The sequence below is a fragment of the Poecilia reticulata genome, chromosome 12 (genome assembly GCF_904066995.2).
Source record: "Poecilia reticulata chromosome 12, P_reticulata-male-v2, whole genome shotgun sequence".
In the NCBI taxonomy this organism is placed as follows: Eukaryota; Metazoa; Chordata; class Actinopteri; order Cyprinodontiformes; family Poeciliidae; genus Poecilia; species Poecilia reticulata.
The window spans coordinates 18,714,520-18,739,813 of record NC_088841.1 but is presented as its reverse complement, the minus strand read 5'-3'; the positions used below and the strand labels follow the sequence as shown (position 1 = coordinate 18,739,813).

At 37.9% G+C, this 25,294-nt stretch overlaps 1 protein-coding gene across 2 annotated transcripts in view; it reads right to left on the bottom strand.

Moving 5' to 3' along the window:
* The window catches only part of sfswap (splicing factor SWAP), a 56,197-nt gene that overhangs the window by 16,296 nt on the left and 14,607 nt on the right, over window positions 1-25,294 (bottom strand). For both annotated transcript variants that reach the window (XM_008423922.3, XM_008423923.3), the window contains exons 7-14: window positions 22,396-22,534; window positions 20,384-20,642; window positions 20,021-20,173; window positions 19,805-19,898; window positions 14,591-14,657; window positions 12,726-12,829; window positions 12,457-12,586; window positions 8,407-8,603 (exon numbers count right to left, since the gene is read on the bottom strand). In XM_008423922.3, the coding sequence (XP_008422144.2) occupies window positions 8,407-8,603; window positions 12,457-12,586; window positions 12,726-12,829; window positions 14,591-14,657; window positions 19,805-19,898; window positions 20,021-20,173; window positions 20,384-20,642; window positions 22,396-22,534 (1,143 nt within the window). The remainder of the gene's footprint in view (window positions 1-8,406; window positions 8,604-12,456; window positions 12,587-12,725; window positions 12,830-14,590; window positions 14,658-19,804; window positions 19,899-20,020; window positions 20,174-20,383; window positions 20,643-22,395; window positions 22,535-25,294) is intronic.

Below are 25,294 nucleotides of genomic sequence, written 5' to 3'. Positions count from 1 at the left end.
AATTTAAAATTAATGGGTCACTTGGACATATTTGGAGGGCAGTTTCTAAGACCTTTGATTCAATGTCTGTGCATGAAAAAATCTATTTCCTTTCAAAAGATCGACAGAAATGACAGGAAAGCCTCACCACCAAAAAAGAAGGTGGCATGTTGAATGGGTCTAATGTGTAGCCTTCATTGCCTCAGAGGTTTATTTTTGTTTTAATTTCATAACACTGAGCTTTAAAGATCTTACCATTCTTACAATCTTGCTCCCTGTTTGTTGCAACAAAATAAACATAGTATACATTTTTTATTTTCATAATAATCTCCAAGTTGTGTTACATTTCTCAAGAAAACAAAGTCAAGTATTTCAAATGATAATTTCCAAGTCACACTTATCAATTCAGAAATTAAAATTACAAACATGCTTCAGATACATTTAGTTATCAATGATTTTGGTAGAAAATAATTTTGCTCAACACGGAACTCCTACCCAACTAAATAAAAGCTTTTTTTTGGTTAAAATTATAGAACTACAATAAAAGATTAATTCATTTTAAAACATGAAACAAATCTTTATCAGGAGTGACAAGAAGCCTAGAGGGCGCTGAACACCATCTTTAAAACAGGAGCAGTTTTTCAACACAATAGAAACAGAGTGGGTGTGTTTCTCCACTTCAGCCACTTCTTAAGCATGAACTTAAATTTGTAAGCAATAGGTGGAGCAAACGGGAAAAAAGGTGAGCTGGGGATGATGAAAGAAGATGAAAGAAGGAGGCAAATTGGTAAAGGAGCTGGCAGGAGAGAAACAAAAACTCATCATAAGACAATAAATGGAGTGAGAAAAGGAGCAACATTTATTCCAATGCTCAGTTTAGGGGGCGTTTACACGACAATGATCCAACAAAAACAGAATTTTTGTTCCGTTTTTGTTGGATCATTTACATGAAAACATTCTAATTGCAATCTTTGTTTACACAGTAACGGTAGACATTTAAAACGTGTAATGCTCTCGCTGCACCTAGTTGGTGCTAGGTTCTTTGAAACTTTGAAAGTGCACGTGTTTAAAAAAAAGTCCTACTTGAAGGCATGTGGATTCGCGTTTCCCCATCAGGTACCGTTCTCCCATAGATTGGGAGAAAACACGCATTGTGTGCGTCTGATTAGGGCGCATGCAGTTGGAAAAAAAGTGGGATAACTTTCCTAAAACACCTTGTTTGAGCTTTCACGGTGTCCGTAGCAGGCCCGGCGGCATGGGCGGGCATTGGGGGACATTGATTCCCCCACCCCCGGACTGGAAGTTGTTTATTGTTTTTACCTTGGAATGGCCAACAGTCTGTTATTCCTATATCAATTTGATAAAATAGGAGCTTCCGCACTTACCGTATCTGTGTCCTCCGTTACCTTTTTCAGCTGTTAAAACAGTTTAACAAGTCGCTAACAAGTTGCTAACAAGTCGTAACCTGTTTTTCCGAGCCGCCTTCAAACGCAACATGAATGCTGAGACGCTTGCGCTGGGTTTACACCTGTGAGGCAGCGAAGGAGACCTGCTGCTGCTGCTGCGCAGGTGTGTTAGAATCATGGCAGCAAACCAGCAAAACGCAAATAACTTTGCACAGTTTTTTCCCCCAAACTAACCGACTGAGTTGAGTAAAGCTGTTGGATGCAGGTAATGACAGCTAAACAATGACTAGCTAAAATCAATACAGCACCTTAAGCTTGTTAACAAGTAGCTATTCATGTTGTTGTCTATGTTCAGCTAATTAGATTCATTCCCACCCCCCAAAAAAAAATAAGTCGATGCCCCCCCTGTTAAACTCGTCTGGAGCCGTGGCTGGTCCTGGTCCGTAGTTCTCTAGATAAGAGAGCTGAACAAGCAGCCGTGTATTTTGCCACCTGGGATGTGCGGAGCGGTGAAGAGACGCTGAGGGAACCGTATCTGATGGGGAAACACGAATTGTAGTAACACCAGCATTGTGAGTAGTTTCTTCTTCTGTGGATTGTAGGAAGCAGCTATGTGCTGGGGATTCTCTGGAAGAAAAAAAATCTGTTTTCTCTGTTTACACAACAACGGACATCGGTACGTTTCAGAAACATCGCACTCTGGAACCCGTTTTCAGTCTGTGCTGTTGTCAGAGAAAACATTCTGTGGTTTCGTGTAAATGTACAGTACAAATGCAACAAAACTCTTCCATTTTCACCCAAAATCATTGTTGTGTAAATGGGGCCTTAAACATTATTTAGGTGTGTGATTTAGCACCAAAAAAATAATGAAATGGTAGAAAGGAAGATGGATGTGCTTAAAAGGAAAAAAAAAATCATACCTGGCATCTTCATATGGAAAGATCAGATATGAGTTACAAAACAAAAGATGAGACTGGTCAGAAGGGATGAGAGGCTGTTGTATAAAAAAACATATATTTTTAATATATTAAAAATAGAACCATAAAAAGTAATGATCTAAGTAGTAGGCAGTGGGCATCTTACTAATTAACAAGACATTATCAAAAGGATTCACTGTGAGAAAAAGAGAAGCTGTTATCACACTGCATAATAATTAAGACCCCAACATGAGCTGAAAAGTTGTAAAACCTCTCACTGATAACCAATTATAAAACTCAAGATCCTCTCCCTGTGTTCTATAATAAACATAAAATAAAATATAATATCCCTGTAGAGTGGAAAATGTAAAGATGCACAAGGCGCTTTTACTTCAGAATATTGTAAACAGCAGAAAAAAGAAAACAAAACAAAACAAAAAAAAAACTGCCTGGGCCTGTGTAGCTCAGCCAGAGGGTTTGGTCTTCTCATGACAGCTTACACTGCCGACTCCAATCATGTTGCATATTCAACACAATAAACACTGTAGGAAACATGCAGCGTTCGCATCAGTGGATCCAAGACGGCTGCTTCAACCAACTCTGCAAACACATGGTGCAAGCATCTGCCCTCAGGTCTGCAATCCACTCACAGGAAGCCACAACGCTACCTGTGCTATCCAAATGTTTCAAGATTCACTTCTTCACCAAAACGAAGCAGCTTCAGACACCTTTAGGCATTTCTGAATTCAGCTCGACCTGGCTCCGAAAAGCGCTCCTACAAAACGAACAAATCGATGCGCAAGGCTGCAGTTTTTTTTCCATCCGACTCCATCTTTGATTTTGAACAAGTCCTCTAATTAGGAGGATCTTGTAAGCATTAATGTACCTGCAGAAACATACACAGAATTAAAACGACTTCCCACTAGTGGGTTAGTTCTCCGCAAGTTCAATGTCTTTTTAACTTTATTGAATAAATTTATACATTTGTACACATTGTACTCTCTGCCAGATGGAGTAAAGGCAGACAAGGTGAACTTGAGCAACTCTGCGAAGGATTTTTTAAAGTTTTCTTAGTCTCTAGACGTGTAAAGCTGATAGAAACATATAGCAGAAGACTTGCTATATGTTCGCACAGAGAAAGGTGCTTCAGTTAAGGATGCTGAACGCAATTGCACATAACTTTTTTCAAACCATTTATCACTTGTTCCACTTAATTATGTGACACCAAAAAAACAACAAAAAAACAACAACCCAATAAAATACATAAAAATTCTGGTTGCAGAGTGATGATGTAAAAAAAAAAGCTCTAGGGGCATGAATGCTTTTATGAATTATTGCATCTATTTACTGATCGCTAAGCCCTTACACTAAATATTTATTGCACTCCTAGAGGATGAGTACACCCTGAGGGCCACTGCTGCAGCCGCAGACTACAATGAGCGCGCTTGCTGCAGCAGCGACGAGCCAACCTACGGCCACCTGGCCTTTTAGGCAGCAGGCCAATTCTGTGTGCACCTGAGGTGATAACAAGAGGATCCGACATCCAACATCCATCATACGAAAGTTCAATCTACACATCAAATGGCTGCTGTGTCTTTTTTACACTATAAAGAACTCCTGTCTTTTAGTACGTTTTTGATATGACAAAAGCTTGAAAAGCCTCTATGAATCCTAAAAAAAACCCTATAGAACGTATCTCATTTTGCTAAAGGAGAAAAGACAAACTCTAGTTAAATGAAAAAGCTTCTAGATTTAAGTGTCAGTTTTCATTACTATGAGTCACTCTAGCTGATTGGTTCACCACCTCCACACACTGTGCTCTGAGTATTTAATAACATTTACTACACCTGCCTTGCCACTGGAGAGGAAAATAGATAAACAGGTACCATCATAGCAAAAAAAAAAAAAGCTTTTTATGAGTGTAGAATATACAAGAAGTACCGACACCAAAACCATCTGAGGAAATAAAGGCACAAAAAGAATACCATGAACTCTATGGATTATCTAGATCAATCAAAACGTTAGGACTAATTCAGCCCCTGCTGTTAGTAAAAACTGTGCCTTTTTGAAGTAAAAGATGCAAGAATTCATTATCGGTGCCAGCAGCTGCAGGATGATAAACTTATTCAGCATACAAATGCAGCCTCTTCTCTTTTTAATGACTGAATGAAACCCCTGGAATAAAGCTGCCCACATGAAAAGTGTCTAAGCCGAGCCTGCCAGCTCATCATTATGTGCGCTACACTTCATCCTGCATAAAAAAAATAAATAAAAAAAACTTTCAATGTGCAGTGGATGTGAATTGTGTCTTCTATGCGATACCATTTAGAGATGTTATACGCTAATGTGGGGTTGCATGTTAATAACTGCCACTGCATCAAAAAAAAAAGAAAAAACATTCCACAAAACGAAATAAGGCAAGCAGAATCACTACAATGCTGCTTAGATGTAGACAGTCAGGTGCACAAATGGCATTTTTTTAGGGTGTTTAATTCTGCATTTTGAGCCATTATTTTCCCATGGTGGAACAAAGATACATTCAAGAGTTTTAAAAGAAAAATTGGTTGCACAATTTCTGTTTTATTATAGGTTTCATTTACTGAAACTAGTGTGAAAATGATAAATACAGGGTCAAGAGTAAACACACACCCCATCAAATGTTCACAATCTGTCCTTTATTAGGCGGTAGAGAAATCACATGCTTTTTCTAGCCATGTTGAGATCCTGGCCCAGTTCTGCTTGAACATGTGACTATATTCTCATCAGAAATGTTGGAGCTTATATTGATTGATTGGTTCCTTGGCAGAGGACAGACCATAACTTTTCAACAGGGTTCAGGTTGGAGCCATTCTAGGAAGATAATGTTCATGAGCTATATCCAAAACTGCGATATGATTTGTAGTACACAATTTTTTGAGCAGGCTCTTCTTTATTGGTTTTACCTTTCCATTTTATGGTGATGTCAAACTGGCTTCACTGCAGGCATCGCCTGTGGATCTCCCAGTTTAGTAAGGGTTTCCATGTTGGTGAGGATGTAGTATATTTTCAAGACACCGTGAAATTGTACAAGAGTTATGACCAAAGTGTCTTATCAAGCCAAAAGTTGGATTAAATTTAAAAGGCATAAGGAATAACAATATAAATAGATATTAAAAAAGATAAGGGAGAGACAGTTCTAGTCAGGATTGTGTTCCGACCTTTAGATTACAAAATGTGACAAGATAGATGTTTCTTTTGCTCTGATAAAATTTGCCACTGTTCTTTCACAGCCCTCCTGTGGCAATGAATGTTTTTTTTTCTCACTCCTGCTGCCAGCCTCATATTACAAACCCCTCAATTTCACCCCAATCAGTTATATTGTTTATATCCAAAGCTATAAGAAAGCTGTCACAAAAGGCCTCTTCCCACACAAAGAGAGGGAATGAAACTAGCTAGTTTCAGACCTATGTAAATGTACAATGGGGAATATGTCAGGATGAACTGTTTAATGAGACACGCCTTTTTGTCAGATTGAGATTTGGATGGACTATTGTACTATAAATTTAAATGTTTTTTTTTAGGGTTATTGTATTGGGATGCACATCAACTAAAAATAAATCAATCTTTATTTCAAAAGAAAAGAATGTAGGACAAAGCATTCAACATGAAGCAACAGAAACAAAAGGATAACTCCCGCCCAAATTACAGGCACATTCACACAGAGACTTCACATGACCACCCATAGACCTGCAAATGGCTATGACCACAAAGGAAGCCCAGTCGAAAGCATATAGTAATTGTCTATAATAAGGTAGAATAGAGTTCTGATAAGATTACAGAATTAAAGAAAAGAAAGGCCAAGTAAAAAAAGTGAAAATAATACAATGTAAGACATCTACATCCGATGACTTGGCTAAAAAATAGGCAAGACTAATATGTGAAATAAATTAAAATGAACAAAAGAATTGCAATTAACATCCAAGGAAAAAGAATAAAAAGATAAAAATGGATCAAAACTTTAATAATAAAATCTAAATACAAATAAAGAAAACATGAATTCTAAATGTTTATACTTCCAACTACCCTGAATTTCCCCTCGTGGGACAATCTCTACTCTACTCTAGAAGGGTGTGAAACAGTTTTATTCCCTTAACTTGAGGGAAGCAGCTTTCTGAGGAGGTAGTTCAAATCATTTCATCAGAAGAAATTATTCAAACCAAAACAAAAGGAACATCCATATCTGAGTGTTTATGCACTAATGACCACAACCTGATCACAGAGAGCTGCTTGAGCCGTGACTGATTTAAATTTCAGAGCAGACTCTCAGTCTGCCACACAGCTCTGCACTGTCTCACTTCAGTGTGGAAGACACTGTTGTTTCAGTACAGCAGCTGGGGAACAAGCCCAACTTTCATAACTAGATGATATTATCGCTGATGTTTTTTTTTCCTTCTTCTCATCATTAGTAAAGGCACCGGGGCTTTTCTTTGGCAGACAGCTGTATGCTGTGTTCAAGGTGTATTTTGAAAAGACATGCGCGCTCTTCCCCAAGCACTGAGTCTTACCCATGCAATGTGAATAGCCTATAAAGCTTACTATGTGAACAATACTTTTAGGTGTACTTAGTACTAAGGTGGCAATAGTGCACCTAGTTCTTCGATAACCACGATGACGCAGCAAAACACCTACTATAGTAGCTTTAATAGTATAAATTACAAGGTGAAAAACAAGATCAAAGGTGAGCTGCAATTTCTGCCAGAGAATGTATTAACTTTCTGCTTTCTGCAGTTTTTGAAACAAAATTGTACAATAGAAAACAATCTGAAAGATTTTGTCATCACTTCTCATTAAAATGAGAGTGACAAGTTAATGTTTATGCAAGTATTGCTGTCTTAGATGTTATTCGAGGTTCTGTTTTGAAAATTGTGTTAGAAAAGACTTGTAAATTGTTATTAAGCTGACACTTTGGGATGTTATTATCCAACATATGAGTAAAAAGTGACATGCACAAGTGCAATGTCAAAATGATTAATGCCTGTCGCCTTGTAGAGTATGAGTGTGCATTCTGTGCTATAATGGAAAAAAAATGAGCAGATGATTTTCAAAAAAGTTGCTTTAATTGCCCACCTTCCCTTTTCAATATTTTGACACCTGTTGTCACACGTAAAGCTCTCTCCTGTAGAAAAGAGTTGCTTTACCAAACATTTATGACAACGAAAGCCTAAAAGGGGTCACGGTGATGGCTTGCACCCAGCAGTGGTAAAAAGAAATGAAAGGAGACTCATATTTTCAAAATCGCATAAAGATTCTCAATATGTCAATGCATAAAGTCTGTCTTTGAATTTAACACAGCAATTACATCTCGCCTTCAAACATTGGCATTCTGCAATATATATGTTTTATTCCATATTTTGTGGATGACGTCTGTGACACGCACTGTCTCATGATAGAAAGTATTAGAGTACAGCAACACTGCTTTGAAGAGGTTTGGGCCAGACACCAAACTCCATTGTTGTCTTCAGGAAGTTGAAAGCAAAGTAATTACTTTTAAGTCTGCACTCAAATAATTACAGTTTCCTTGATAACATTTCGTCTGTAAGCGGTTGGCAATGACCCAACTTTTAGGGACAATCCTTGTGAGACTAAGTTGAAGGTTATTCAAGGTATTTGAAGCACAGCAGAAGCAATAAAGACGAGATATGGTTAGTCACCAGGTAGGATGGTATGCAGACGTGTCAGACACTTCAGGCAAAAAAGATACAAGGGAACTGGTCCCAAGTGAATAAAACATGACACTGTCTCTCCCCACTTTTGAATCACTCTCCAAAATTGTTACTACATGCTTTGACCTCAAGCTACTTTGGTACAAAAGGAAGTTGTGGGAAGAAAGAACGGGGGAAAAAAAGGGAGGGAGGACGACTCAAAAATAAAAGGTGGAAGGTTTTTTGGGTTTTATGCGACATTCAAATATTCTGTATGCGTTTCAGCTCAAAATACAAAATTATTTCAACGTAATTTACTTTTCAAGCACATCTTCTTAGAAATCATGAAAACCGTCAGTGAGTGTTTACTCTTTCCAAACTTATTCTGAGAAAAAGACCCATCACGAAGACCTCTGTTCTTACCTCTTGCTGTGTATATGACTCTAGCTCCGCTCTCTTGGCCTCAGGCTCTCCAGCAGTTGGACCGCGGAGCGTCTGCAGGAAGAGCGCTGCCTTCCTTTTCCTCTCCGCCTGTAGCTGTTTCTCCTTGGACTCCTTAGATGCCTGGGCCAGCTTCTCCCTGGCTGCAGCTGCGAGGCGATCCTCCAGTTTCTGCTTGGCTGCAGGCAACAAGACGAACAAGGAAACACAGGAGAAATGTTTGGAAGGTAGTCACTTTTCTCTTATGTTTTGACCACTGAGACATTCAACTACTAAGTAGTTGAAAGTCTACTTAGTAGACATTCAAAAAGGAGGTAGAAAATAGGAGCCTGTTTATAACGAGAACAACTAAAATAAAGAACGGAAGAAAAATGAAAAAAAAAAAAAAAACATACTTAAACAAAATCAAAAGTGACGCAACAAGAAGGAGAAAACAAATAAAAAATACCGAAAGTACTTTTCCACTTACTGACACATTTAACCAAAGCAATTTCAGGGAATTTTTTGAGTTCACAACAGCTAAAGTTTGACAGAGGTTCTGAAAAAAATTATAACACATGACATGCATGACATTATGTATCACATTTTGTGTGATACATAAAGTCATGCATTCAAGGGTTTAAACAGAAACATACAATACGTGTTGGTAATAATGCAAATAGAAACTATTTGGTAAATGAAAGAAAAAGGTGCAGTAAAAGGAGGTTGGGGTTAGAAAGGTAAAGAAGAACACCAAGGAATGATGAGGTGCTAAGAGACAAATGAAAACAAAGGAAGTTCAATGTAGACTCATAATATATAAGAAGATGCTAACCAAAACCCCACTTTTTTAGGTTATGCAACCGCTGGGGATACAGGAATCTCTAAAGCGCTAAAAATAGGGCAGCTGCTGAGGCAAATCACACTTGAGTACAGTGAACAGCAGCCAGGATGAGTAGAATCCATCTGTACCCCAGACAATGACAACACAATGTTGGCATCCATTCGTCTCGCTGTTGTATTTTCAGAATCATCGTCAATTAGATGCATAAGAATATAAAAGCTGTGGAAAAATGAGACAAGAATTTGGTATTTAATTATTATCCAATTAATTTTGGAGACTTTTGCAGCATGAACATGTTGGAAAAGGATGGCAAATCTGATTCCAAGTACTGGATTAGAATCTCATTTTAGGTATTTTTTAAATGATCAGCATATGAGACACAGATGACATACTGTATGCCAGTTTTCAACAGCAGTCTACTGTTGGCACACGGTTTGTAAAAACTGCAATACAGGCCATGCATTTAATTAGTAAACTGCTGTGGATGAAAACATTAACAGACAAGTTGTGAGTTTATAGTAGTGAAGTCAGATATATGTTGAAAAGTAAAACACTTAAATCAAGTCTAAAGAGTACTCTAGAGCTCAATCTGTGGGGTCTATCAATGTTTATGGTCTTAAAAGGTTTTATATTGTTTTCTTTTTGACAAAATCAATTTTTATCATACTGAATCCAATAAAAAAAATAAATTGCATTCTATAAAAGGGGAGAGGAGTGAACTGAAAAAGAATGAAATTAAAAATGTAATGAAAGTCATTCACTTTTGATGATACTTGGTTGGTTAATCATATAAGTCAAACTATATCACCATCAAAGTCTGTAATTGTTTAAAACAACCCTGAAATGTGAACTAAAATGAGAGATATTTGGTACAATTTACACGTCGATAATCATTTCCAGCTGCCCACAATCAAAACAGCACATCTACTGGGAAATGTTTGCATCTCCAGTTTGTTTATCACAAACACCATTTAATGTGGGTGGCCTTTCTTCACGCCATCACCACAGATAAGTGTTTGCTGTCTGCTACTGATCCTTATGCTATCTGATCAAGTTAGGCCCACTGACTGACAGCCACATTGCTGCACAACAGAAGCAATTCGGTCAGCTTTTTATTAGGCTGCTGCCGCCTCTTTCTCTGGCCGCCTGTCAATTTAAAAAAAAAAAGCCATTAGATTCTAAAACTGTTCCAGTGAACCTAAAGAAACCTGACAACCTCATTGATGCTGAAAGTAGCACATTTGTCTTTGACCGTCTTTTAAGGTTCAATTTAACAGCTGTCTTTCTTGTCAAAAGGTCATTATTATGATTTTGATCTAATCGGTAACTATAATAAAATGCAAAACATTTCTCTCTTTAAAGAAACAGGCTGTCTCAAGGGCATTTCGTGAAAGCACTTACAAGATGATTTCAATCAGGAAAATCTGATATGCATGGCAATAAAGATTTAGTACGCCATTCCGAATTCGCCGCACTAAAAATGGTGACAGAACACGAAGTCATGGGATACTGCTGAAGAGAGTTGATTTTGTTGGTTACTTTGCCTTTTCATAATTTGAAAATTAGTATGATAACTGTGATGTCATACAGCCGTCAAGGACAGCCGTCCCTGCACCTGTTCAGGTTTTATTAACTGCAGGAATAAAAGGTGACCAACTAATTAAAGCCTGTAAAAGGTTATATTAGGCTGTAACGGCCCACGCTTGACAACAAGCTTGCTTAATAAATCAACTTCATGGAAATACTGAATTTGAATCCATTGGCATCCGATGACAATGATCGCATGTAAAAATGAGTGAAGTGCTGTCTTTCTTTTCAGAATTTCATTTCAACAAGTGAAACAGCCAAGAGATTCATAATAAATAAATATATTAGAGATGTGCCGATCAGATTTTTTCCTGCCGATACCGATACTGATCACCCATGAGGACCGATCACCGATACCGATCACCAATAATTTTATTTGATTTTTTTATCATAAACACTACCGGTTACATTATGTGGAAAAAGGAACCATGAATTCACCTTAATTTAGACAAAAACTTGTTTTTGATAATGAGTAATATTTCTTTTTTCTTAACCAAGTCTGATTCAGACACAACAAACATGCTTTACCTAGACTAAGAAGAAAGAGGACTGGACAGTTGCTCAGTGTAGCGGTGTACCAATAAATTGGCTCAGATTTCTTTGATGTTGTGAGATCAGTGATTGGCTGATGCTTACATGAGAGCGCAGTCTTATCCACCAATCTTATCTACCTACGCAAAGATCTGAAAATCAACCACCGTCTTCTTTTGCTCTGCTGTGAGTTGAGGGCTGCCTGACAGTCCTGCCCACCAGGTCACCTCTGCATGTGTGCAATTAACAGTAGTCACTGTGGCCAACCTATTGACTTTTAAGACAACAGAATCACTATTGGTCAAAATCAGTATTGGCATGTCAGGCTTTTTAAAGATAACTGATCAGCCAGAAATCTGCACTCAACAAATCTGCAATCTGCAACCACAGCCCAGTGGTCAACGATCTTGTTTTTAATTGAAAATTAAATTTGCTTTCAGAAAGGAAGTTAAGGTATTAGAGTCACTGAGAGATGAGAGGCACAAAATCAAAGGGTGAAGAGTAATGCAAGGGTTTGAGGAGCTATGACATCTGCTGCTGTTGGTTTGTTGTGTTAACTCAAGACCAAAGTCAGCACAGCTGTTTAACTGGAAGTGGAAATTTAAGAGAACCTTCATGCTGCCCATGTTTATAATGATGCTTATTTTATTTTCCAACCAGACCTGGCGGCTGTTCACACTTCAAAAAGTACCAATATGTGACTTAACAATAGTATGCTGTGCTTGATTGTCCAAAAAATAGGACTGACCTAAACCACTCAGAGAATAAAAGAACTTCCTTTACACCACAGGTGGATGGCTTCTGAGTCACACCACGATGCTGTAAGTCACGCAAAAGAAACCAGGACGACAAATTAAGCCCCACAATAAATAATAGGACATAAACATGTGTTTTAGGTTAAGTGCAAAAAACAGAGCATGTTTTCCTGCACCATAAAAAGGTTAAAATGAGACATGTCGACATCTTGAAAGCACTTATAAGATTATAGTTCAAGGTCAAGTCAGTCAACAGATTGTATCTGTGTAATTAGTAATGTGGAAATAAAGCAGAACTCAAGATTATCAGTTTAATTTGTCTTTTTTTGTATTTACCTTGTTTTGCTTCCAGCTCTTCTAATGTCAGGACAGGTTTCTTCTCTTCAGATGTAATCACAGGAGGAGGCTCTTTTTCAACCATTATAGCTCCACTCATCACAGCATCAAGCCCCTCGTCTTCCAAAAACTACCAGCAAAAAAGAAACAACAATCACCGTCACATGTGTTAAAACTGTATTCTGAGGAAGGTGCTTACTTTGATATTAAAAAACACAACATCTACACATGACTGTGGATGTTATATAAAAGACAAATTTAAAACTGACCTTGTCCTCGTCTGAATCATCGTCCAGCCGCACTCGGTTCTTCTCCAGGGGAAGAAGGTCATTTTCCTTTGGCTTGATGGCAAAAGAGATGGGGGCAAAAGAGGCTGTGAAAGCACAAAGACAAAGGTTAAGTGATTTAAAAAAAGACCAAAGGAGGGTTCGAAAGAGGGCAGACTTGATCATCCAGGCCTATTTTGGTTTCTTCAGTAAATTGGAACGAAGGAAAGTAAGGTTAAAAAAACTGAACAAGAAAGAGATTAGGTGAAAGAGGAGGAGAGAAAGGAGAGCCAAATGACAGAAGGAGAAAAGGGAACTGGGACTTTTTTTAACAACAAAAAAAATAAATAGCCAATCATAAACAGCCAGGAAAACAGGCAGTTGAAGCACTAGGATACAATGTATTTCTATTTCATTACCAAATAAATTTTCTCTAGCAGAGATGAAAGAAGACTGTGTGCCTTATTCCCTGAAGCAATATCCTTAATATAGGACCAAGATCCTTATAGTGAAGGGCTGTGTAGGTTACTTGGGCTCTTTTCTGTCTTGATATTTTTTTCCCCAGCCTGGTCCATGATCAGTGGCATCCCAATAATCAGTCTGCATGAATGCCTCATTTCCATACAGAGCCTGTGCATGTTTATGGCTCCCACCAGCACAGAGGTAAGCAGTCTAATCTTTGCATAGACATTTGTGGCCTGATACCATCAAATGAAATTGTCAACACAACCACACTCATGGGTGCCTGTACAAAAGTGACAATATAAAGCTCATAGAGAGACACACATTAAAGTAACTAAATGCTCTGGGGCAATTATGCACACATTTGCTCAAGGACTTTCCATCTTATTTTAGAAGGACAGTAATAAAACTGAAGTGCATAACATAGACTGTGCCGTGCAAATGTATTTCTTTGCACTTGTTTTTATTTCACCACACTACGACTACAAATTTCAATACATTTAATTGGGGTTCAGTGTGATACACCAACTTGAAGTGCTGTATAATGTTGAAATAAAATAAAAACAACAGATAATCTTTACATTTCTTACCAATATTCATATATATTTACCTTTCCTTAGTCTAACTAGTGGAGAAAAGAATCCCTATGATGCTATGCTGCCATCAATTACCAGGGTACTTGGCCAGTGTGTGACTAATGTTGTGCTTTTTAGTCACTCTTTGGTTGCCATGGCAGAATTTTGGGGGGAATGAAGAAGCGCCCGTTGTGGATCACTTTAATGTTTCACATCATGGAGCTGAAATTGCAGAACCAAAGGATGTGGCTAACAACATGCAGTATTGACCTACGTGTTGGCATTGCCCTTAGGAGGAAATGCCACACACAGCACTAAGCTCCATTATCTGCATAATATTATCTACATCGGTTTGTGCTAATCAACATAATTCTCAGATCAGATGGACTAAGGGGGATAATATGACACCTCTGTTATGTTCTCACTTGTAGACTAAACAGCTGCTCCAGATGTTTTTCGTGCTATGTCAAACTATGGCATATTGTCCCTCACAGTTTTAGGGTTATGAGTACCATCCTGAGATGGATGAGGGGCGTAATACTGGCAGACAACTTCAAAGGCCCATCTCCAAACATGTCAGTTTATCAAGTGGCGCAGACAAACATGCGTAGATCCGAGAAAGAAAGGACTATTCACTTCCTTCTTCCCACTATTCTGCAAAGGCCCGATAACTGATAACTGACTTAACAGATTCCCTTAACTAAGACGAAGATCTCTGCAGCCCAAACAGAACACATTAAAGTTTGTAGCTGCAAGAGATCAAAATGTGAAAAACCTTTGAGTACGAATACATTACAAGATGACTTATTTGTGTGTTGTGCAATAACTTACCTTTTGTGAGCTTGGCGTCATTAGCCGAGTCGTCTGATTGAAGCTTATCTTCGTTTGTTGTCACACTCTAGATGAAAAGAAAGCAAAAGAGATAATTCAAATTAGATCATTTTAAATTGTTAAATGCAGATCAGTAAAATGTAGGACATCCATCAAAACTTATTGCTTTTTTTTCCTGTGATGAATCCACAAAAACAGGCAAAACTTTGACAAGAGGCAGATGGTGCTGAAAATGAGACTTCAGTAAAACCTGAATACGTTCATTTGTTACATAATGCACCGTTAGATATGCACCAGCAGCGTGCGGAAAAAGTTAGTTAGGAAAGCTTTTTAACACATACAAGTGTTTGTGACGCATCCGCCTTGTGCAGTTCCACAAATGGACGATGCTGACACGTTAGAAAGGGTCATTTCTTTTCATCTGTACGCTAAAATTACAGCCATTTTATTTAATCATTGTAATTATCTATATACAAGGGTGAATCTAAATTTGAGGTTAAAATTTTGCAGCAGAGGAAAAAAAGCTGATGTGAAAAAAATGAAAGGAGACTCCTGGGTAAATTCTCTGTTCTGCAACATTTCTGTAACAGAAGCTGGGCAAGATTAAAGATATGCAACGTTTGGGAAAATGCAAAAGTAAGGTAAAGTTTGTCCACATAAAAGGAAATTAAAAAATGCCATACTTTTATGGTAATTTACTCAAAATGGGGGAACACAAGATAATCAACCAGATATCGCTCTAAAAACATTTGATGAAAGTTATATTTTGATTTTCACTTTGCTCAATAAATAAGTATTTTATCACTCGGCAAATCATGACCTTGAAGGTGAAGGAAAACGTATGTTAGCACAAGGGTAAGGTGTTTGTTGTTGTTGTTCATCATCATCAGGATTTTGACCGAATGCTTAAAGAAATGAATGTTTCATGCCAGCTACTTGGCAACTTTCCATAGGAGTGAGGACTGCAGCTTTGCTTGGCCCAATGTTGTGCTTCTTTAGCCACTCTTTGGTTGGCATGGAAGGATCTTTACCATTCCAGCAGGTGATAAAAACCTAGTTCACCCATGACATATAGCACAAATCCATCCGTAACGTCTAGATTATGCTTCAAGATTGTTTATGTTGCCATTCTGTCCTCCTCAGTTAATGAAACCACCAAACTAATTAGTGACAGTTTCCACCCAGTGTGGATCTGGGAGTCAAATTCTGACTTATTGAAAGCTAGGTTTGACTCATCAGTGACATTTATCTCTTTAATTTCCTGTTGTAGCATGTTCTGATAGGGAGATGAAGCATTTTTTAAAAAAAAGAGAAACATGAAGGCTTACAAAAAATTATTTAAAATAAGATTAATTTAAAACATGTTGCGATTTCAACACTTGTCAAAAACCCAAAGGTTGATAAATGAGGTTGTAGCAGAATAATCGTTACGTCTACAGTTTATATTAGTTGGTAATGTAATGTAGCAAACTAATGGCATGTCATTTTTAATAAATAATCAACATAGTTATCAGCATAGCCATGTTTATATTCTGATCTTTCTTATAATGTCAAGGCTGCATTTTTCTTCCAATGACTCCCATTTATTCACCTGCCTGTCTAATTATTAAAAGCTTTCTATTTTCCACTATAGAATCTAATACACTCAGCTTAAACATCTGGCCATAATATAATACGTGGGAAGAACTGATAGGACGAGGGGTGATGAAGGTCAAATGAAAGGGTAACATGTAGCCTCATGAGATACATTTCAAAAGGTTTAAAGAACATTTGAGAGGAATATTGGGTTGTGAGTGATCTATGCTTTCAAAGTCAGTGAACAAAATCAGAATGACCCCAGAAGATGACCTTTTCAGAGAACTCAAATATCAAAGCTCAGAGTTGAATAAGTGGGAGGAAAGACAGATTAAAACATCCCAGAAAAAAATAAAGATTATCTCAAACAGATCAGAGGGCAACCTTTCACACCGTTAGCTTTCTTTAGCTGCAAGGTCCTTGCCTTTTGTAAACTATAAGATAGAATATTGGTACTGACAGAAAGCAGAAATGTCTGCAATGAAACGGAAATATTCTACAGATCCTGACCACAAAATGAAAATTGTTGAATTCAGAGTTTCGACACATTTTCTCATTCCTGATTAGCTTATGCTAAAGTAAAAACAACAAAAACTTTGTTGAGCCTTTACATCAGGGTAGCATTGAGAAATGCACAAAAAACAAACCTTGGACACACTTCACTGACAGGGGAGATCACATTAAATCTACTACAGACTGAGATTGTCTCAAATGCAATAACTACAAAGATAATTAAACTTAAATGCGTCTCATAAAATGCTGAATTAATGTTCTTTAAATTTGATGATCACAATTTCTAGGCTTCATCACTTCTCAGTGCATGAGACCTCGAAGGAATGCACTGGGCTCCAGAAAATAATATCGTCATCTGCCATGTTAAAGATTCTATGTCTCCTAGAAATGCAAGCAAAAAGTAAAAAAATAAAATAAAATAAAAAGACAGTAGTAGAATGATTTTTTTTAAATCTCAGTGTGACAAAAAAAATTAATTCTTCAATGTTATTCTGAGAACAGAGTTGTGTGTAATAGTGTGTTGAAGAAATGGAGAAACCAGATGTTGTACTCAGACTAACTAAACACGGAGAACCATGTTTGAAACTGCCTAGTTTTTATTTAATATAGGTCAAAGCATTTATTAATTTTAATAAGTGCTTTGACTTAATATAAGCCAAAGCACACTTAATTAATGGGACAATTAAGTGACCCATTAAATGAACTCGAGCTTTTGGGGGGAATTACAACCAGGCAGACTGTGTAGGACTGCTTCAGGCGTTTGGAAATCCAACTTATGGACACAAACCAAGCTTACTTTTCTGAAGGTGTAGAGAAAAAGACTCCAATTGAGAAAGTCTAATTTTTATAAACTAATTAAAACCTGAGCATTAATTCTCCAATCAATTGAGAACTCCATCCAAGTAGATATATTTCATGACAGATGAAAAAAATAGTAGATACAACAGTGTATAAATGGATTGATGGTGACCAATCTGATGGATGGAAAACTTGGTGGGGTGTGAGAAATTTTAAGACTAATTTGTGAATAATCCATAAAGGAAACAAGCTGAACGATAACTGCGCAGAAGGTGAGTAACATCGACACCAGGTATAATTCACATGCATGTATCACGTGTAGAAAATGTCATTTAAGATGCTGAATGCCAGATTTGTTCCTCGCACTCCTGATTCATGAGATCCATCTTAGTCAAGGAGAGCTTCAAATAGGCAGATTGGCTTTGGAGTGGTTGCAGCTGCAGAATAAAATGGGACATTGTGCAGCTATCATTGCTCTGTTCAATGAAGAGGTTGGAGAGCATATAATTCACTTACATCGATGACCTCATAGGTACATCTTTTTTTATTACTTCTCCCTCTCGGGCTGCACCTGTAACTACACTGACAAAATACTGGTTGTCAACTTGACCAGGCATCTCAGCAACGAGAGACCTGGTCAACTCATTTGTTTGACCAAAACAAGAAGCTTTGTGTTAAGAAATCATATTTGTCCTCCATGTTTCATTTCACGTTTGTGATATGCAACGCATGTTTTGTCTCAATGCCTGAGAATATGAAGCATATCTACACAAAACCGCTGCCACGATTTGGGAAACTAAAAACCACTTTGTACCAGTCGGGTTTACACTGATTAACTTTCAGAGCTGGTCAGTAGAGGAAAACGTCACTTAGCAATTATATGTATGTTTCATTGTTCAGACCCCGAGGTTCGCATTTTGCGATTGCAAAGCAGTTTTTTTTTGTTTGTTTCTATTGCACGTCAGCAGCAGCAGAAAGTGTGAACAGCAGAACGGCAGATGTGGACTGAAACAAGAGAGCTGGCAAAGCAAAACGCACAAGAAAAAACATCAACACAGCTGATTCTGCAACTTGTTATTTTTAAGTTCTGTCAGTCTATGAAAAACCAAAGGTGAAGACATGGCTGCTTAGTGAGGAGGTTATTTTTGCACCAACAGTGTGTGCAGAAACATGTGAAAAGTGGCCAGGCCCCAAATTAGCCAGATTCCACACACAAAGCAGATTCTGCTGGCTCGGTTATCGTAGTGGAAATACCTTCATCCTCAAGGTAGATGACTTTGCAATGATTATCAATCTGTACTCATTGCAACTTTTGATCATGTCCCTGGCTGATAATCTTTTCCATTCTCACAGTATTTTTTCTTTTCCTTATTTAAATATTATGGATCAGGAAGTCTCCAATTCCAGCATGTCAGATCCAAGAATATTTGGAACGTAAAGCAACTAATTTCAGGGTTGACCAAGTGCACTGAATGACAACCTTTTCTCAATCTCAGAGGCCTACTGATATAAAAACTGCTCATATTAATAGTTCCGTTTTTTGTTTTTTTTTCATTCAGATCTAGCAATAATTCCTCTTACAGGATCGCTAAAGCTAAACCAATGGCTGAATATGAACAATGTGCTCCAGACAATAATGAGAATTACTTCTAAATATATGTAATTAAAAAATTAAGAGGTTACGTAAAGCTAATAGTGGCTGAATTTAACCTCATAGTTTTATAACATTTTTAAAGCAGCCAGATTCATCCAGCATAGAAGAAAAAAAAAAAAGAGATGCTCTTTGTGTCAGCAGATGTAATTTGCATCGTTCTATGGAATCTGAAAATGTTCTGGTTGTACTGTTGAAACATGCCTTCACATGATTATTTAACATCTGTCACATTTTTATTATATAAAGATGTTTACAAACTGAGTGCAACAACTACATGGGGATTCTCTGGTCTGCATTGGTAAAAACAAACCTGAACTTGCTCATTACCAGCTTTTAAAACAAATTTTATGTTAATCCAGAACATCATTTGTATTCAAGATCAACAGGATCAACAGCTGACAACATTTATTCGGGTATTTATTCGGGTTTTGCATTGCAGCTGCTAAAAACAAACTGTCAATACTGTCATTATTAACCATTATAATATCATCTTATTTAATATTACATAGCTAAAGTGTTCCGAAGTGATTAACTAGCTTTATAAAAATATGTCCTAAATATACAGACTAAAGACTAACACTAAACACACAGATTAAAAAATGTAAGGAAACCTTAATCCTCTTCTTTTAGACATCAGGTTAATATGTATACAAGAATATTATATGATATAATACCTCTGATAGGGCTTTTACTTCTTTTAGCAAGAAGTAATTCTTCTTAAACTCATAATAGGCGTTGTACTGATGCCAAGACTGCAGAAAATCAAACCTACAAAAGACAGAAGCACAAGTTAAGCTTAAAGATGATGAAGGAGTACTGGAGTGACACTTTTTTTTTTTTTTATTACAATCCGATTACACAACAGATTTGTGCATCATAAAAACAATTACCGGGGATCGTTCTTAGCACGGACGCTAGCTTCGAACTTCAGCCCGTTCCTCGCAACATACTCAGCCAGCTTGTCTATGACTGGCTGGATGTCGGGTGGCGGGGGAATGATGGCTGGCGGCGCCGGTGTGGAAACTGGAGCTTCAACTTTGGAGCTATATTGGGGGGTGGGGGGAGGGGGGTGGCGTGGAAGTGCAAAGCAAGTCAGGAATGGGCAACACGGCAGTTACACGCCAGTATGCACGTAAAAGGTTATTTTTACATACTAATTTGTTAATGTCTTTTTCGTTTTCTAAGAAAGCATTTTCCAATTCTATTCAAATGTTAGACAAAAATATATATCTATATACTCATCAAGTTGATACCTGATTTCTGGTACGTTCACAGCAGCAGTGGCAGCAGCTGGGGTGGAAACCTGTGGGGGAGCTGCAGCTTGTGGTGCCACGGTGACAGTCACAGCAGGTGTTGAACTGCTCTCACTGTGGGACGAAGGCTCAGAGGAAGCAGGGGCCGAAACGACAGCTGAAGTCATATTGTTGTAGTATGAATTTGCATCTACACCAGGTGGAGGTGCAGCTAAGCAGTATGAGCCATCTGGAAGCATGTAATACCCGTAGTAGACAGCTGCAGACGAAAGAAGAAACTATTATAAATACAGTGTCTTTATTTAGATGTATTGGAGTAAACGGGGGGGGGGACTGAATGCAGGCACGCCAAACGTTTTATGTCAAATTAAACATTTTACAAATTACTGTAATAACAGATCTTAGGAATAACCCAAATGCTCCATTTAAAGGACAAACGGCTCAGCTCATTCAATAGAGATGCTTTGATGAATACAAAACACAGTTACGCTTTTGAACAGGAACAATATCGTGCAACTAATTTTCTTGTCCAAACAACCAAATAATAGATTTAAGTGGAAAATAATTATCAGTTCTTGTTGAGATTGGCATCAATAATTTAAATATTTGCTTTAGGCTGTGATTCTGGGGTGTTTTTATGTCAGACGCTGATGTCACGATAATGGATGCATGATGAGCTCAAAACATTAATTTGACACTGTACGGAATCATTTCAGCCTCTGGAATTATGCAAGCTTTGCATTTTAACCTTGCTAAAGAGCATGGACCAGTCAAGGAAAAGTCACCCGCTGATGGAGATGGAAATGGAAATGTGCAATAAATAACACAAATGCCACATTTTTGCTTTGGCTCATTTGCTGTGTTAAAATTACTTTTTCAAGGAAAGTTAAAATGAAAGACAGGGCAACACCGATGCCTCTTATAGTCCTTTCATTGATGATTCAAGTTAAGAGGACAAACACAAACCCAAAGGTTTAAAAGGACATTAGTTTCCTGTACATACAGATGAAACCAGATACTAAAAAACAGCCACCCTTGCAATCCTACAACTCTATCAGAAGGAGGTGATAAAATTGCACATGCGACCTGTGTATAAAAAGGTCGTCTTAGTTGTCAGAAGTTTTTTTTTATCTGAAAGATCTTTTATTGTTAAAAGAAAGGGTAGAAATGCAGGGACAGGGATAAAATAAATGGTCAATGTCAAAGTAGAGACAGTGTAATATTAACACATTACTCACTGAGCTGGCTGATGTTAATGACACTATATTTTATAGTTAGGAAAATAAATAGTCAAAGCAGGGACTCCGATTTACAAACTTGTCATGCAGCACAAGATTAAGAGCTGATGTTTGTGAAAGGAGGTCTAAAGTGAATTGTAGATATCCATACATATATGGGAGTAGTAAATAGTATTTAAAAAAATAAAAAAAACACTGATAAGGAAGGGTATGAGATTCTCATGGTGTGAAAACCTACAAATGCAGCAGCATGATCTATTCACAAATATTTAGTTGCTATTTAAATATTAGTCTCTTTAATATTTGTTATGAGAATACATAAATCCAAGACAAAAATATAGAACATGCATCTTTTATAAGCCATTACAAATCTTCTTGTGAGAAACTACAAAGCTTCACAGATGAGGGAGGGGCAGTGATGTGAGGTTTATTACACAAGCAAAGAAAAAATCTGGTCACACTTGTGCTTTTTCTGGCATCTTGCAAACCAAGTTTTAGAATACAGGAACAATCACTTAGCCACATTTGCTTTTAGCACATCAGATTATACATTCAATTAATATCAGCACCAGCACTGATGCAGGTAAACGAGAATATAAAGAATTTTCGAAAAGATGTAAAATCTCACTACGAATACAATACTGCACAATGGATAATTTGGTCTCTTCAACATTATGGCAAATTAAATTTTTACATATACATTTAACTCTGACTTGACCAGCAGTCTGAGAGATGCAATAGAAGTGATTCAGTTTTCTCTGTACATGTACTCACGGTCAGCAGAGTACTGGACTGGTGGAGTGGGTGCAGGTTCCTCAGGAGCGGTGACTGCAGCTGCTGTGCCATTTCTTTCCTTTTGAGCTTTTAGTACAATTGCTGCTAGGGGATGATCTGGATCCATAATCTTAAGAGGCTGCAGAACAACAAGACCATTAAGGAAAATTTAATATGCCATTTTAAGTTTTTTTTTTAATTATTTATTTTTATTTCAAAATTCTACACCAGGGGTTCCCAAACTTTTTCCTGTGAGGGCCACATAACTTTTCCCTTCTCTGGTGGGGGGAGCGGAGTCAGTTTGTAACAGAAAAAGTGTTACACATTTATCCCCTGTGTCGAGAAAAGTCGAGCTCATCCCACTTCCCCATGCTGGAGATTTTAGTTTAATAGTAATAATAAATAAAATTACCTTAGAATTAATTACACAGGTGACATCAAGACCCAACAGTAGAGTCAGACGGTAATAAAATGAATCTGGTTGTGTGTGTTGTTATTGTGTCCTGCAAACTTTGCTTTAATTCTACTTTTTTCTATTTAATCATAAAAAATCAAAGTCAGGCAGAAAGAGAGTCATGAAACAGGAAGAGCTGGTTTTCTGAAGAAAAGGGGAAGTTTCTATCTTGCATCAGGCTAAAAATAGTTCAGACCATTCCTTATTTTAAAGCATTAAAGGTTTTTAAAGAATAAAATCTAAACATTTTGAGAGATTGGATAAAACCCAGAGTAAAATACTTAAAATAATGACTTATAATTAGGCCAATAATTAATATTGGTTTAACCAGTGGTTGATGTTGATTTGATTATAAGAATATTTACACTTACTCTTACACTTGTGGAAGTACTTAAAGGTGAAACAAGTAACTGTAATTTGGTATCAGATAATTACAATAATGGATTATTATTGGGTTTTTGTCAGAAGTGTCTGTAATAACTCACCTTATGATTATAATAAGAGTAACTAATAAGTTATGGTTATTATAACATTATAAATGAATGTTGAATCAGATAAACTAAAAGGTTATAAATGTGATTTTGACATTGAACTTGAAAAGGTGTAAAATGTAACTGTAATTAAAGGTCACTGATGTTGTGTTGAAGGTAGATGGTAGGTGAAAGGTCAGGGGAAAAGGGGAACTGATAGGAGAACGGAGAAGACAAGGCCTTATTGCTAAACTTCAACTTGCCTAAGAAAAGGTTGGGCAGGAAACAGAGGTAGGAGGAACTGTTGAGCAACTTGGGGACATTAGAACAGAGATCCGGTCATAAGGTCTCCAGGGTGATGGAGATGAGATCATCTGTCCAAGCAGTCAGCCAATGAGACAGGCACAGCAACAAAGCTAGCCAATGCAAACGCACCAAAAGGTGGATAAACCCTTTATAAGGTGGGTGCAAAAGAGGAATCGTTGGTTGGATCCTTCAGGCAGCTTCGAGCCAAGACGGAGATGGACAAAGAACTCTGCAGCTGAAGAAGAGCCGGGGCCACAGAACCGAAGACTGTTCTGCACATGGGGACCAACCCGTTAGCCCCGCAACATGTGGCTTCAAATCGCACTTCTCTCAACAGCTGGGTTTAGACCCCCAAAGACAAAGACCAAGGCAAAGATGAAGATAAAGACAAAGGCAAAGAAGAAAGGCAAAGAGGAAGAACTGGTGTGTTCCTTCCGTGGGACCAGAAAGATCGTGAGACGAGGAGAAGGGAGCTACAGAGCTGCAAGACAAGAAGCTGAGGACCGCTACGCGCATGAGGAAGTCACCCTGAGGCCCGAGACCTGCCGCTCTAAGTCAGTATTCTTCCTGTACTGGGAACCTCCTGCTGCTGCAACACCTTCTTCATCATCAGGCCAGTTCTGGGGTTCAAAATGCCAAACTCTGTCCGTCTCTCTCAAAGTTTCCCTTTTTTAGTTCTCAGTGTCAGCATTAGGGAAAGATAGGCTAGATTATTGATTTTACTTATTTGATTATTTCTGCTAGTGAATTAAGCTGTACTGACCCTTGCAAAATTGCCTTACTAATAAAATAATTAGCATTAAGAAAATCTAAAAGATGTTGTGGACATTCAATTAATGAGTCACCTTAAAGTTCTTTGATGGTTGTGAAATAGCTATGAAGTTTGATTCTGGGAGGAAAAAGTAGAAATGTTTTATAGGTTGCTTTTAGCCAAAACTAAAACAACACCCTTGGGACTCGCCCGAGTCACTAAAACCAACCTGGTTCAGTAACAAGTGCAAGTTGTAATAAAGAGAAAGAGCGACCGTTAACAGGTGTGCTCTGTGAAGCTAGTTGGTTGCAAGCTACTCAATCTGGCTAATTCACAGGGTGAAAAAGGGTGGGACATCTGGAGGGGGAGGTCGTTAGAAACCAGGCTAGTCTTTCTCGATGCCAGCTTAAACAGAGTTTACTCAGTTCTGAACAGGGTAAAATCCCATCAGATTTAGAAAACTCAAATTACCCGTTAGATGGAGAGCTGGCTGCACATCTCCCTCCTCTGAGAAGAGGAAGTAGAGTGAGAGAGAAGGGGGGGGAGGTGTTGCGCAACAACACCTGCGTTGCCGGAAATTGTTGACGGTGGGTGGGGTGCGCGAGTGTTTCTCGATTGATTTTTACCCAGAAAGCACATGGGCAAAAACCGTTAGTGAAACGGTCACTGGGACCGACTAGTATATATTCCATTGAGGGAAAGTAACTTAAGTAACTTCATATGTTAACATAAAGGCTCGTTTTGAAGTATAAGCTGCTTCTTACAGGCATTGCTTCGAAGAATTCGACCTGGAATGCGGCGTTCATAACAAACACGTGTGTTCATCTGCTCTACCGCTAGCAAACAACCGTACTGATTAAATAACATAAAAGTCAAGCAGTTCCCTAAAAGTACAACAGATGGCAGCAATGCGCCATG